Here is a 13,618-nt window from a genome sequence, read left to right as displayed (position 1 = left end):
TGTCGAGCAGGGTGCTGGTGTTGCGGTCGTTGTTGTTCTCCAGATGGAAGTTGAGGTCTCCCAGGAGGATGTAGTCAGCGGAGGGGAGGGCATGTGGGCTGACGAAGTCGGCGATGTCCTCGCTGAATTGTGTGCGTGGTCCAGGGGGTCGGTAGATCAGGGTGCCTCTGAGGGTGGTGTTCGGGTTGGTGTGGATCTGGAAATGCAGGTGTTCGGCGGTGGTCAGGGAGTTGTCGGTGCTGGTCGTGAGACGGATGGTGCTCCTGTGGATGATGGCGATGCCTCCTCCCATCTGGTTGGCGTTTCGGTCCCTCCGGACGATCTTGTAGCCCTCTGGGATGGCGATGGCGATGTCGGGAGCTGAAGAGGCGTTCATCCAGGTCTCCGTGAGGAAGGCAACGTCTGGAGCTGTGGTGTCGAGGAGGTTCCAGATGAGATGATGAGATGACTCAGTCCCTGCCTACTGTGGTCCCATAATCCCAAGCATAGTTCTTTGACTCCGCAGAATCCATCCCTGCAACAGAGGCTTTGATGCTTTCTGGAGCAGTAAATTTGGACTATAAAAGAGTGCTCTAGTTGATTTGATTATTTGTAAAGAGCAACTGTCACTCCGATGGGAGCATCCTGGGGCTATGCGAAGGTAAAGAGGAAACCGGAAGTCATAGGAGAGACATGATGTGTCTTAGTTAAATTAGTAAAACAAACCAGTTGTTTGTCGGGTGGCATTCAGTACCCACAAGTAATTTGGGGATGGAACTCATGGGCTGGCTAGCGTTTTGCTCTTGCAAAATTTGCTCAAGAATAAAGAAGTGAAGTTACTCCTTTTTCTGATATCTCCATAACCATATTGGTTCCTGTCCCGTCATGTGGAATTAAGATTGCCGTACTGTTTTAGAGGAACGTTGCTGTGCAATTGCACTTAGAGAGGGTGGAAAATTGACTGCACGATGTCTGTTCTTTTCAGAGTTAAAGGTTCTCTCTCAGAGATTGTGGCTAATACTGAGGATTCAAGGTTAGGCAATGAGGCGGACTCCATTCTGTAGAATTATGTCAGTTTTCATTGGAATTTGTGGCCATTTGTGGGAGCAGACCAGATTTTATGAACATACGATAACCAATGAGAGAGGCGGCCGACGCGGGCATGAAGCACCTGCTCGGAGTGTTGTGCCTATAAGGGGTGATTAGTGCTGAATATAACACAAACCAGGCCTCAAAATCATAAAACTGTTACCAGACCTGCGGGTCTAGTAACTTAAATACTGTACTCGACCTAACTGTAATGCTCTTGACTCATAAACTGGTTTCAAGTGATGCGATCATGGTAAAATATTTTAATTTACTGAGCCGCCATTTTCTTCATTGTCACATATGAGAGCACCTTCAAATATGTGAGTTCAGGACGTCTGCTATACAAAAAACTCTTGTTTGATTCAATTAAACGTTTTCTCTCTATATAATAAAAATCTAGTCACATATAGGATGCACATGACCCCTGACTTGCCTCTTAGCTCATTTACAGCATTGTCATCAGGACGGGGGAAGGAATGTTTCTCAAATCATGTTTAACAACTATTACATTTAATAAATATATAACTAAAGCATGAAGTGGTAGAACACTATCATTTGTAATCAGCAGATTTTCCATTGATAAGGTCACAAAACTTCCCACTGACATGTGGCTTTGCTGATAAAACTATACAGTGTACAAACAATATTTGAAAATAGAGTTTCTGAATTTTTTTGTCATTTGCACATCATCAAGTAAAGTGTTGTGATTTGTTTGGTTCTGTTTAAATATGTGTTTGCATCGCAAGTCTGAATTACAAAAAAAAATGCTTTCGGAATTCCTGATATATTTTGAAATATTTTTACTATTCTTTTACAAGGTATTTAAATGTTTTTATATAATAAGAAAACTGACAGCCTATTGATTCACAATAATTGACACATCTCTCTTTGCATAATCCTCTAACTGTAGCAAGAAATAAAAAGTAAACCACATTTTTCAAGATAATATATGTAGCAATTAATAAAAAGACAAATTGATATTTGACCTCATTTATTGAACACAAAACAAGATTTAAAGTCCTCTTTATTGCTCATTCACTTTCTGAATGAACACTTCACATGATCCTTTCCAGCTGAAGTTCACTCGCCAGAAGGAAATAAAATCGCTCGCCCAGTTAAATCTGGCTCGCCATTGCGAGTAGGCAAGTAGATTTTTCGAGGCCTGCAACCTCTGAGTTTTGGATACACAGCTTCTGATATGAGAGTATAGAGAAGCCACCAGATTCCATGACAGTAGGAAACCATGTTTCCAGTTCTGTCTTTTCCTGTTACAAATAATTTTCTGGTAAGTTAGTCGAATTGGTTCACTGGACTTAACCAAGACAAGAACTCCCAGAACGCATCAGGTTGACTGTTAAAAGCCAAGGACTGGAATCACGGCGCTGCCACAGTGATCACTGCGTAACACTACAGAAGGAATTCCAAGTCCAGTCCACAACAGTGACATTCATGTAGATGCTTTGGTACTAAGAAAGGAAGCCTGATATGTAATCCAGTAGCGTAAACGGTAACTGCACTGCAGGAACGCACCCAGTGGCATAATGCTCCCACTTGATATTCAAAATGGTTAGGAATATGTGATCACTTCATATGAACATTTTGATGCAGCTGCATTGGACTGTGCGATTACATCTCAACCGGTAAACACTGGAGCCATGAGCGTACATACAAGAAAGGCATGGCTGTGCTGCAATGACTCTAATGTTGAGCACCTTCACGTTGAGTGACCTCGGTCCATTTAAAACCTGTTAAATGGTTGTGTGTTCTTTCAAAGCATTAGTCTACTTCATTGTACCCATTTTAGGTGACCTAACAATGCTTTCTTTCCTTCTGCAAACACACAGTACCTTCAGGATACATGTTTAAGAATTTGTGTCTCATTTCCTGGATTAATTAATATCCCTCTTTTGAATGCACGCTACTACTGGATATTAACAGGACTCACGCCCCCTTAGTCACTTTGCTATTCATTTTTAAATTTTTTTTTCTTTCTTAGTTAGACAGGACCCATACGTGTTACGTTCTTGCGACAGTTACGAATGTGTCTACAGTTATTTTGATTTTTTCCTAGACCACAACCTCCTGGTGTAGGTCCCCCAGCTCTTCATAATTCGGATCACTATCTACTTACTTCATGGGATCCCTGGCATTTATTCCTTGAGTTAAGCGCTCAATCACCTATGCATTACCTTGCTTAGCTCACTATATAGGCAGGACACGCCTGAATCCTTGTTGCTCATTATTCGACAGGCTATCAACACTTGTTTGCCAACCTACCAGTCATGATGAAGACCTGCCCCTGACTCATATTAAGCTGCGCTTCCGCCCAGGGTCGAAACGTTGTCGTTGCAGTCACATTAGTCCATGCATCTTCCCTGACCCAAATATAAGGTTACACTTAGGTCATGTGTTCATGCTTTTAGGATTGGACAGTACAACATTATTATTTGTCTTAAATGTTACCTATTTGTATAATACATGTATAGCTTTTTTTCACTTATCACCAAAAGCCACCTTTCTGCACTTCAGTCACTTTATTGCCCTGTATTGTATTGTTTTATTGACAGCCATATTCATTAACCGCTTCACCGTGGCGGACATTCTGCCGCGGTGCGGATAAAAATACACGTGCGCAGTTCGGACGGACCCCGGCCATCCGACACACACGCCCACTGTGACGTCTGAGGGCCATGGGCCTTCCGACGCTCAAAGAGTTAATGTGTACATAATACTCACACAATACAATCGTCATTTTTGACTAAGAATTCCTTGTTTTTGTTGTGTGTTCCTTGTATCCCAATTTGATTCCTAAAAACTGTTGTAGAACCATTTTCTTACATTAAATTTATAATGTTTGCTATTAGAAATTGAATGTTTAGGATATATTGCATACATTGTGTGAGAAGTTGGCCCGATATGCAGCGTTCGCTATTCTAGCGACCGCTATGTATCGTTCCAAACGACCCTTATGATGATTGGTTGTAAGTCAACCTATAGACCAGCTATCCTAGTAGCGTGGATACGAGCAGTCTAAGGCTAAAGACTCGAGAGGGCGTGTTAAGCCAGCTGTTTACCACACATGTATCCCTTGAACACCCAGTGAAAGGACACCACACAAGTGTTATGAAAATAAACAGGATATTTATTAAGATTCACAACAGCCCTGTACTCTTTATGAGGACAGGGTACTAAGCACAAACCAAATCTCTTAGGAAAATACTTCAAGTGCACAATTAAAACAAGTGTCCGAGGACACGGAAAGTTTAGTGGTCTCGGGCGGACCCGATAAGGCAAGTCGGAAGCGAGGGACTCAGGACCCTAGAGTAAGGAGGCTATGCAGGCACCGAAATGCCGAAGTTACCTAGCCACGAGGGCTGCGGCTGCACAAGTCTTACAGGCGTCGGGGGTCTTCGCTGACGAGCCAGGAGCCGGAAGAAAAAGGAGTTGCTGGCCGGCGACCAGTGATGAATAGTTCGTAGAGATCCAAGCCTGGATCAGAGATCGTTGATACCTGAAAGCAGAGGGGACCAAGTTCGTACTACTAGCCAGTAGTCAGAGGGTACCAGGAGGGCACCGGTTGGCCGTCACCTCGACTAGGTGAGTGGGCGACGCTAGGCTCTGCAGTCTCACGGACCAGGAGGCGTTGTCGGCGACCAGGATGGAGGTGCGAGCTGTCCCACGAAGGATGATGCTGTCGGCGTCGCTGGGCCCAGGATTGGGGCAACAAGCCTTGGCAGATTTCAGGGCCACGTGGTGGCCCTAAAATGGCGTCTTGAGGGGACCAGGAGGGTCCGGGGTGCTTCTCTCAAAGATAGAAGCGAAGGCCAGTCTGGAGCAACCAGACCAGCAGCGTTGGTTGTCGGATGTCGTCCCAGGAGGGCACAAGCCAGCGGCTAGTGACCGGACAACGTGTTGAGCAGCGAGCAGAAGGGCCCCACGCAGATCGTGGAGATGCTGGGAGACTGCACTTCGGTGCTGGAGCGGCTCAGGGTCGGGGCTTCTCGGACCCCAGAGCACTCACCAGGGAATTACTTCGATGGTCGTGCTGGTTAAGAGCGTGCAGGTTTTGATGATGGCCGGTCCCTCGAGGTCTCGTCGCACCCACAGATCACAGCTGAGCTGATGACGTGGGTAGAGGTCAGAGGTGCCAGGGAAGCCGGTTCTCGTCGAGCTGGGCCGTCGGATCCTTGAGGAAGGACTTGCAGCAAACCGCAGAGTTCTTAGATGGTGCCCGCTGATGCAGGGTGACTACTCCTTAGTCACAAGGGAGAAATCTTGAGAAGAGTCTCGAAGGTCCTTTCGTAGAAAGTAGTTCTTGATTCAAAGATGATCTAATTTGGAAGGGTCCCCGCTCCGGCCTTTATCCTAAAGAAAGGGGTGGGTACATGACTAGGTCCTGCCCTAAGGGTGGGACCAGGAAGGGGGGTAGTTACACCCCTCTCCCCTGCCGGACTTTCCCCAGGCCAGGGCTGGCGCCCCTGGAACTGGTTCTGACCGGCAGATGCGTAGTGAGCACCGGGGTGCCACTCCGCAGTCACCTTCTCGCAAAAGCCCTACCTACCCAGAATACACAAACCCTGTCTGGGACGGTGCGAACACCGCCCTCGACAGGAAACCCTTTGTCCAAGCGCTCCTCGCTGGAAGGACTCCCAGCAGCAGGAGGTCAGACTCGTGTCTGTGGTGGCAGCATCCATTTTGTGGAGCTGAGGCTTTAGTTAACTTTAACCGGGGTTCACAGTTACGTACATGCCGTGTCCCTCTAGAAGGGCGGAATGCTAACCTCGTCGCCAGAATTGGTGAGAGGGCAGCATCCTGATTCGTATGACACCTTACTCGACATGCCTTGATAACGCGTACCACATCGGTAACTTCGGTGTCGCGTTATCATGGAACAGCCATTGGATCTTTGTTCGCAAGCTGCAACCGGGCTCGGCTCGGGCCAGAACCTAGTTCACACGAGCCCACGCACTCTGCCTTCAGGATTGTCAAGGCCTGCCATAGGAGTGACTGATAGGAACTCGGGGGTCCATTGTATGGTTAGATATAGTGTTACTATACCTAAAGCAAAGGGTGATTACACGACTTTGCCCCAGCTGTCATGCAGCCAGTTGTGTCAAATTTAGGAGGCCAGCCAGGGGTGGCATAATACATGCTGCAGCCCCTGGCGGCCCTGGGTACACTATGCCCTGAGTTACAGGGTCTGATAAGGTGGCCCAGTACCAATTGGTAAATGCACCTAGGGTACATATCGTAATTTAGAAAGAGAACAGCCAGGCTGTGGGTCTGATTAGCAGGCCCACAGCCAGAGAAAGTCGTAAACCAGTGAAACAAAAGCAAAAAATCTGGGTGATCATAGGATTGCAGACCCTACTCTCCTACACATTGAACAAAGGAATTGTTACACAGGGTTACTTACCCCTTTATTGCTAATGGTATACCTTTCCTTCTCCAGCTTCCCAACTTCTTCCTGAAGAGGCACGATTATAGCATGTACTCGCAGGACATGGAGTTTGACAACGGGCTCCTGAACATGAAGACGCGGTGAGTATCACAGAGCCTGCTATGTTTCTGTTATTTCACTGTTTGCTTGGCCACCTGACAGCTGTTGTGTGTATGCTTTGAACCTACAGATTAGCATATTTGTAGACCTCTGCAGTTGTCCGATACTTGTCATAGCGCTTAAAGCTCCTCAAACAGCTGTTGCTGTGGCAGTTTCAGCATATTAGGCAGCAGTCTAGCGCATGCTTTCTGGCAGCTGTGAAAAGCCCTTATTTGCTTACTCTTGTGTTGCATTCATGTCATAGGTAAAAATTTAAAAGGGGGCAATATTTATATTTTATGACGTGACTCGTATATAGAATTACATGCTGTTCATCCAGTGGTTGGGTCAGATAAGTCCACTTCTTTTACTCCATTTTTCACAAAAGGAGTCCGTAATGAAAGTTTGGCGTGACTGGTGGTGCACAGTATGTGTGCACCATGTGCCAGCACCGTCATGGTTGGTTTTTCACCATCTACAGCATCTACTTGTCCACTTCCAGTTTCTCCTGCCCCACAGTTATTATCATTGTCTCTTCTTAAAGTTATTTCTTCCTGTGTGCGATTGTTCTTCCTGCCCAAGAATCAATGTCAACTATTCTCTGTCTCCCTCTCCCAGGATAATTTCTCCATCAGTGACTGTGTCTTGACACAGATGCTGTCAAGCAGAGGGAACAGGGACACTCTGTATTGAAGTAAGAGACAAAGTGAAAATTGCTGCCTAGTGAAAAGTCTGTCAAGTTGTAAAGCCTTTTCTTGGTGTTCTTGAGAAGACATTTGTTAGTGGCAGAAGCTGCTGAGGGCACTGCCATTCACTACCGTTGTCCACGAATTACTGTACTGGTGTATGCCAATTGAATGATCAAGTTTTTAGGTCTCGCACCTGCGAACCGATTGCGAGGCGATCGTCTCTGCGAGACTCTATTGTAATCAGTTCTGCTTTCAAAGAGTCAAGGGAGACAGGAGACAAGTGATGTGCACGCGCAACCGGATCAGGTCGCGCGCGCGTTCAGAATCTCTTGTCTCCCTTGACTCCTTGTAACTAGACACACACACACATAGAGAACACGCCGCCGCCGCGTGCGCACACACACATACACACACATCCCCTCCCTCTACCCCCCACACTCCCCCCTCACGCACCGGGCTCTTTTCGCATGTCCCTCTTCCTCCGCAGCGGGTCACTCTCAGCTGCAGCAGGCTCGGCGTGTCTTCTCCGCGATCCACAGCTTGCAGCCGATGTGCACGCTCATGGCGACGGCATCTCGTGCGCTCCCACCGTGGTTTCGGTTTCACGCCCAGCGATCCAAGAGTAGCTGAGTGAGCTCTTGCTAATTGTTTGATTGGCTGTCCGGTCTCGGAAGCAGAACTGTGAGCTAGGATTGGGCGAGAGAACATTAGCTCGCCGTTCATTGGGTGTGAAGCTGCTGCACACGTCCGTCTTTCACCTGTGGGCGGGTTTTATGGACTCAGAGTGCCAAGATGTTGTGTTTGTTACTGAGCGACTCACAGTTCCACAAACCTCTAGCCCAATGGATCTGTAAGAGGGGTCCCGAAACTCTGGTCCGAAGCCAGCTGTAATTTCTATAAATGGGACCCGCGCTGGTGAGGTAACGTGGGCGGGCCTCCACAAACTTCTGGCCCAATGGATTTGTAAGAGGGGTCTTGAAACTCTGGTCCGAAGCCAGCTGTAATTTCTACGAATGGAACCCGCGCTGGTGAGTAAGGTAACATGGGCGGCTTTGGCTTGTTACTCGGTGTAGGCACTTTAGTGAAAAAACAAAGTGATGGTGATGATGCTGTAAGTTTGTTTTATTTACTTCCCATCTTTGTGATTACGATGCGTTGTTAGTTGATGGTGCATCACTGTGCATTCTACTGCTGCACTCGTGGTGCGTTTCTATTGGTTAGTGATGCAGCGCTGATGAAGAACTGCTTTGTGGTGTCGCAACACTTTTGATCATGCCCGATGAAATGGCTGCTAAAGCACCAAAGTATTGTGAGTGCAGCGCAGTGATGCTTGTGTGGATGATGGTACGTTACATTGTAATGTTAAACTGACTTGTGATCGACTCATTCCTGACTAGTGATTTACGCTTATTAATGAATAATTCATGACCTACTAGCCTTCCCCTCCCCACCACACCCAGCCCTGGGGCTCTCGGTGTCCACAGCACCCTGAAGAGCGGGCAGTTACTGGTTTGCAGCCATCTCTCTGCCCCTCCCTGGACCCCGCAGATTTTCTGGGCTCACTTATTTTAGCACTAAAGAAACCCGGATCTTCCCATAACGTTCATCTACGTGTCTCAAAACATTTACCAACCACACTCTGTTTTACTTGCTGAACACACTGATTAATTCATGCTTACCATTGGCTCCTCCCGACACAGTTGCCAGGTATCCATATCCTCACGACACGCGACACGCTTGGGCAGCCATTCCTGATTTTATGCCAGAAACGCTGTGCTTTCTTGGACATGTATTTTGCTTTCGCATGTGGAGTTATGGGCATATGGTTACATGGATGCAGAGGGCTGTACAATACAAAATCCCAGAACTGTCTGAAACACCAGACCACTTGCAGCTCTGTTTCAACTACTTGGCATTAATATAGAGAAGATTGCAAAGTTAACAACGTCCAGAAGCACCCCAGACCGTTGTATCAAATGTAAACATTTTTTTTACTTCTCACCCTGTGTTCACTGTTGACTCGCCTGTTGGCTGCGCCCCCTTCACGGACTCTCGATTATCTCGAGGGTAAATCTCTTTCCTGTGTCAGTGAGGGGCTGTCCATTATCAACAGATTTCAAAGTTTCGCTTTGAAAGCCTAATGCCCCCTTTGTATCTATTACTGCCCACCCTCCTCATCATTTAGAGATGGAGTTGGTAATTGGGGGGCGGGGGCGTGGGGGCTAGTAGCTTTATTACGCCTACCTTGGTCTATAGGGTACCTCAAGGAGCTTTGGGCTCGACGGCAGTGCCCACTGGGTGCCCATGCCAGCTTCTTCCGTGCCATCTTGCCTGGTCTACAAAGAGTGCCGGCTCTCACCTCCCGTAGACCCACTCCTTCAAAAGAAGAACGGACGTGGTACAGGTAGGCTTTTTTAAATGTATTTATCAGTTTTCACTTTTATATAGCGCAAACATTACCCGCAGGTATCAGGGCGCTTTAAATCAGCATGCTTATAACAAGCAAGACTAGCACTTTATATTACTTCCAACTTTGCTTAGCATAAGCAACAGCTAACCATTCACAAAAAATGTTAATATACCAATTGCAAATTAAAAAAAACCATTAATGCAAAGCATTGTCATTTACAATGCCAGTATTTAAACTTTAATGCTGCGAGACCTATTGCATTGTAAATGCTTGTTTGCCAGGGTAACCAGGGCAAGCTGTTAGGACTTACTTCAGGAAGTGGAGGGGATAGCAGTTCAAATTCAATGCGATGGGGTAAGCAACATTCAGTGGGAATTAAAAATGGAATGCGCACAGGATCAGAGATTGTAACTGGATATAAGAAATACGGGCCCAATGCTATTGTAGTGTTTTGGTGACTGATCTGGTCTGTAGGGTTAGATAGTGACTGTGACTTGAACCGGCAATATCTTTTTGAGTAAGGCCCAGGAACTAGTTCAAAGAACCCGAAATCGGCACATTCTTCTAAAACCAGTGAGACTGGACCACACACTGGGATTGTGAAGGTCACATTCCTCCTGGTTGATATGGGGCTTAGGAAGGAGGCTGCTGGAACAAGCACCCTGTAAACAGATGCTGCAGGTTCAACTCTTTCTAAAGGCGAAGGAGTCGCTATATATGCACGAATTATGCTCTTGGTGCATTGTGCTTCCTCTTGGGCTGAGCTTTGGCAATCTTAATTCTCATGGAAAGGCTCAGTCAGTCCAGTTGTCCTCAGGAATATTTTCCATTCGATGGGTCACGTACAGGTCTTCCCAGGAATCGGGTCTCTCCTGACGGGCACAGTCTCCTTTCTTGACAAGTCACTTACCATGTCATGAATGATGTAATATGTGACGTCATCAGCAGTGCATTGCAGGGGCGCGAGTTATAGTTAGCTCAACTAACTATAACGGCGGAATTTCACTGGTTTGGTACGAGTGTAATGTCCAGCTAACTATAACATCCCTGAAACCTGTGGTTTTTTCAGTGAAAAAAAAATATATATATATATTTATAGTTAGGATCTACTTTCCATAGGAAATCCGCAACATTCTATTGGGAATAACTTTGGCGCCGGTGGACGAATCTTCGCGAATTTCTCAAAGTTCGTGGCCCGCTCCGCTCCTTCCCTGAAAATGTGGGGGGGATTCGTCAGGCGGGAGCCGAGATAAAAGGGGGGTCCCAAAACGTGTTTTCCCCATGTTAATTTCCATAGGGCGGTCGAACTCACTTTTAGCCCTAACGGCTGAATGGATTTCCACCATGGATTTCCACCAAACTTGGCAAAATTGTAGGGACTGGTACCCCGATGTGCCTTTGCTATGTCTCAAGATATATGCTCCAGTGGTTTTTACGAATATTAACTTTGAAAAAATATATATTGGGCTACATTGGGCTATAAATATGTTAGAGCCCAAATGTAGCCCAATGTAGCCCAAAGTAGCCCAAAGATGGCCACCAGAGACAAAAAAAAACAAATGTAGCTCAATTATCAGCCAGATGTAGCCCAACAATTTGCTATTAAAAAACCTATGAAAATAACTGAAAAAACCATAGGTTTCACACACGTTATAGTTGGGAATTGGCATTTAAAAAACCTATTCAATTCACTGAAAAAACCATAGGTTTCACACCAGTTATAGTTAGCTGGAAATTTTACTGACATAAAACCATTGAAATTCCCACGTTATAGTTAGTTGGACTCACTATAACTTGCGCGCCTGCAATGCACTGCTGATGACGTCACATATTACATCACTCATGACATGGTCAGTGACATCACTCATGACATCACGGATGACACCATCCAGGGAATGTGTGTCTTTCTGAAAAATCAATGTTTTATATTTTAGTTTCTATTTTTGAATATGCGTTTCAAGGGTTACATTACACTGAAAGGAGGTCTGTCACTCGGTCACAAGGATGGTGTCTCTGTTTTTTTTATTCTTTATGTTAGTTTATGGCTAGCGTTGTGCTTTGGCTCGTAAAATCCAAGCCAGACCCCCTCCCCTCGGGCTCGGCTCTTCCCAAAGTTGTCCGTGTACAGTCAAGAAATGTAGTGTCTCCCTCGCACTTGACTAAGGTGTCAGCTAACGATTACTTTAGAGTAACAAAATAAGCTAAAGATGCAGACAACCTTAAATAGCAAAAAGCACCAGTGGTACTCGTGAAAACACCCTGAGTGAACTGTCTTCTACCCACTCCTTCGGTCATTAGTCTTGTAATTGCCAAACGTAACAGATCGTACACTGTACCTGAGATTAGGACTCCCCCCGCATAACAAATATTTTCATCTCTCACACTCCGCTTTCCATGTTTGAACACACCTCCACAACGTTAAAATCATGGAACTGCGCACGTCGTGTCACTACTTGCTCGCTGCGACGCGTGAGCAGTAGGGGCAACAGAGCCCCAGCAACACGGAACTCCGTAACAAAGCTAGGTAACTGGGGTAACCACAGACTACCTCAAGGAGTTACTGTATGGCGGGCTCCGTTTTTGTTGGTGCTGGAGACGCTCTCCGTTATTGTGAGAATGCACCCCTCTTTCTTTTAAAAGTCACACCCAGACTTCCGTGAACACCAAACGATACAAAACTAGCTATCCTTTCGTTTTAGCATGAACTAGTCTTGTTAAAAGAAGCACCCTTAGGAGTTGTGGTTCAAGAGCAGTATCTGAATATTCCAACGGCCGTAGCCGATTTTGTCTTCTTGACTTTTCCATCCTGAGAAAGACAATGTAACTTCTGCCTGTCCATACTATGCTGTAGACATGGAGCAATACAGCAGACCCGGCATTTCAACTTATAGTACATTTTAAGTTGGGGCTTCTGCGTCCTTATTCGAAGTAGGAAAGGAGAAACTGCTGGTCCCAATATGCAGAGTGCTCCTAGCTGAAAACTCGGGGCTTGGGAAGATGTCACTATGAGCAGCTATGGTGGTTGTGTGTCCACAGATGCCGTGCTAGTGCTGGCGATGAGACGCCACTTCCCACCTCTTGTTCCATGAAAATCTTAACTTTCACTACAACCGTGGGTGCCTGTGCATCTTTTCTATCTCTGGGTCACTGCCTACACTTCAAATGTAAAGGCCGGCAGTTTATTTTACTTTAAATCCGACACTCCTAAGTAGCCTCCATATAGCACTCTGGCCCAGTCTATTGTGGGAAGTTTTCTATTTGGCATTTGCAAACTTCAATCTAATGAGTGTTAAGTCTGATTTTTTTTTTTTTTTATGTCTCAGCTGCGCGGGCTGCACACATGCGCAGTCCCGCTGGTGAGATTTAATGATTATGGGGAGCTTCGGTATCAGGCTTTAAGCCCCACCCCTCTTTCCCATTGGCCGGCATCACAGTTTATGCTAAACGGTGGCCAGCCATTGGGAAAGAGGTTTGTCTGACGTGGACCTTTCTCTTTGTCAGATGGCCCACTTGGACTGGCTCGTCTGACTTCCTCCCTGTCGCAAAAGATTTGTTATTTTCATGGGGCCATGTGTTTTAAACACATGGCCCCATAAAGACAACCTGTAACCTGTTGTTTCTGTAGTAGCACCTGTCAGTCAAGTCGTATTTTAGCAGAACTACCTATTCGTAACAGCAGGTTTTGTAAGAAGAGCATTGCTTGACTTTTCATCACTGTTTCATCTAAAAGACTTGAATGCGTAGAATATTACGCGAATTATGTTTTTCATTAATACAGTACCAGGGTTGCGTGCTTACGTTCTTTTGCCTTACATTGTTTTATATTCCCGTCTCCTTTTACATGATTTCCGAACGACAGCCGACATTGAACTGATAATAGCACTAAAATTACATTAGCTTTGAAAACAAGAG

General features: G+C 46.0%; 1 protein-coding gene across 1 annotated transcript in view; it reads left to right on the top strand.

Annotated features, from left to right (window-relative positions):
* The window catches only part of C5H6orf136 (chromosome 5 C6orf136 homolog), a 99,045-nt gene that overhangs the window by 24,112 nt on the left and 61,315 nt on the right, over positions 1-13,618 (top strand). The window contains exon 3 of the mRNA XM_086920704.1: positions 6,521-6,609. Within this exon, the coding sequence (XP_086776830.1) occupies positions 6,521-6,609 (89 nt within the window). The remainder of the gene's footprint in view (positions 1-6,520; positions 6,610-13,618) is intronic.

Source organism: Lissotriton vulgaris, chromosome 5 (assembly GCF_964263255.1).
Source record: "Lissotriton vulgaris chromosome 5, aLisVul1.2, whole genome shotgun sequence".
Taxonomy (NCBI): domain Eukaryota; kingdom Metazoa; phylum Chordata; class Amphibia; order Caudata; family Salamandridae; genus Lissotriton; species Lissotriton vulgaris.
This window is presented reverse-complemented; position numbering and strand designations above follow the sequence as displayed.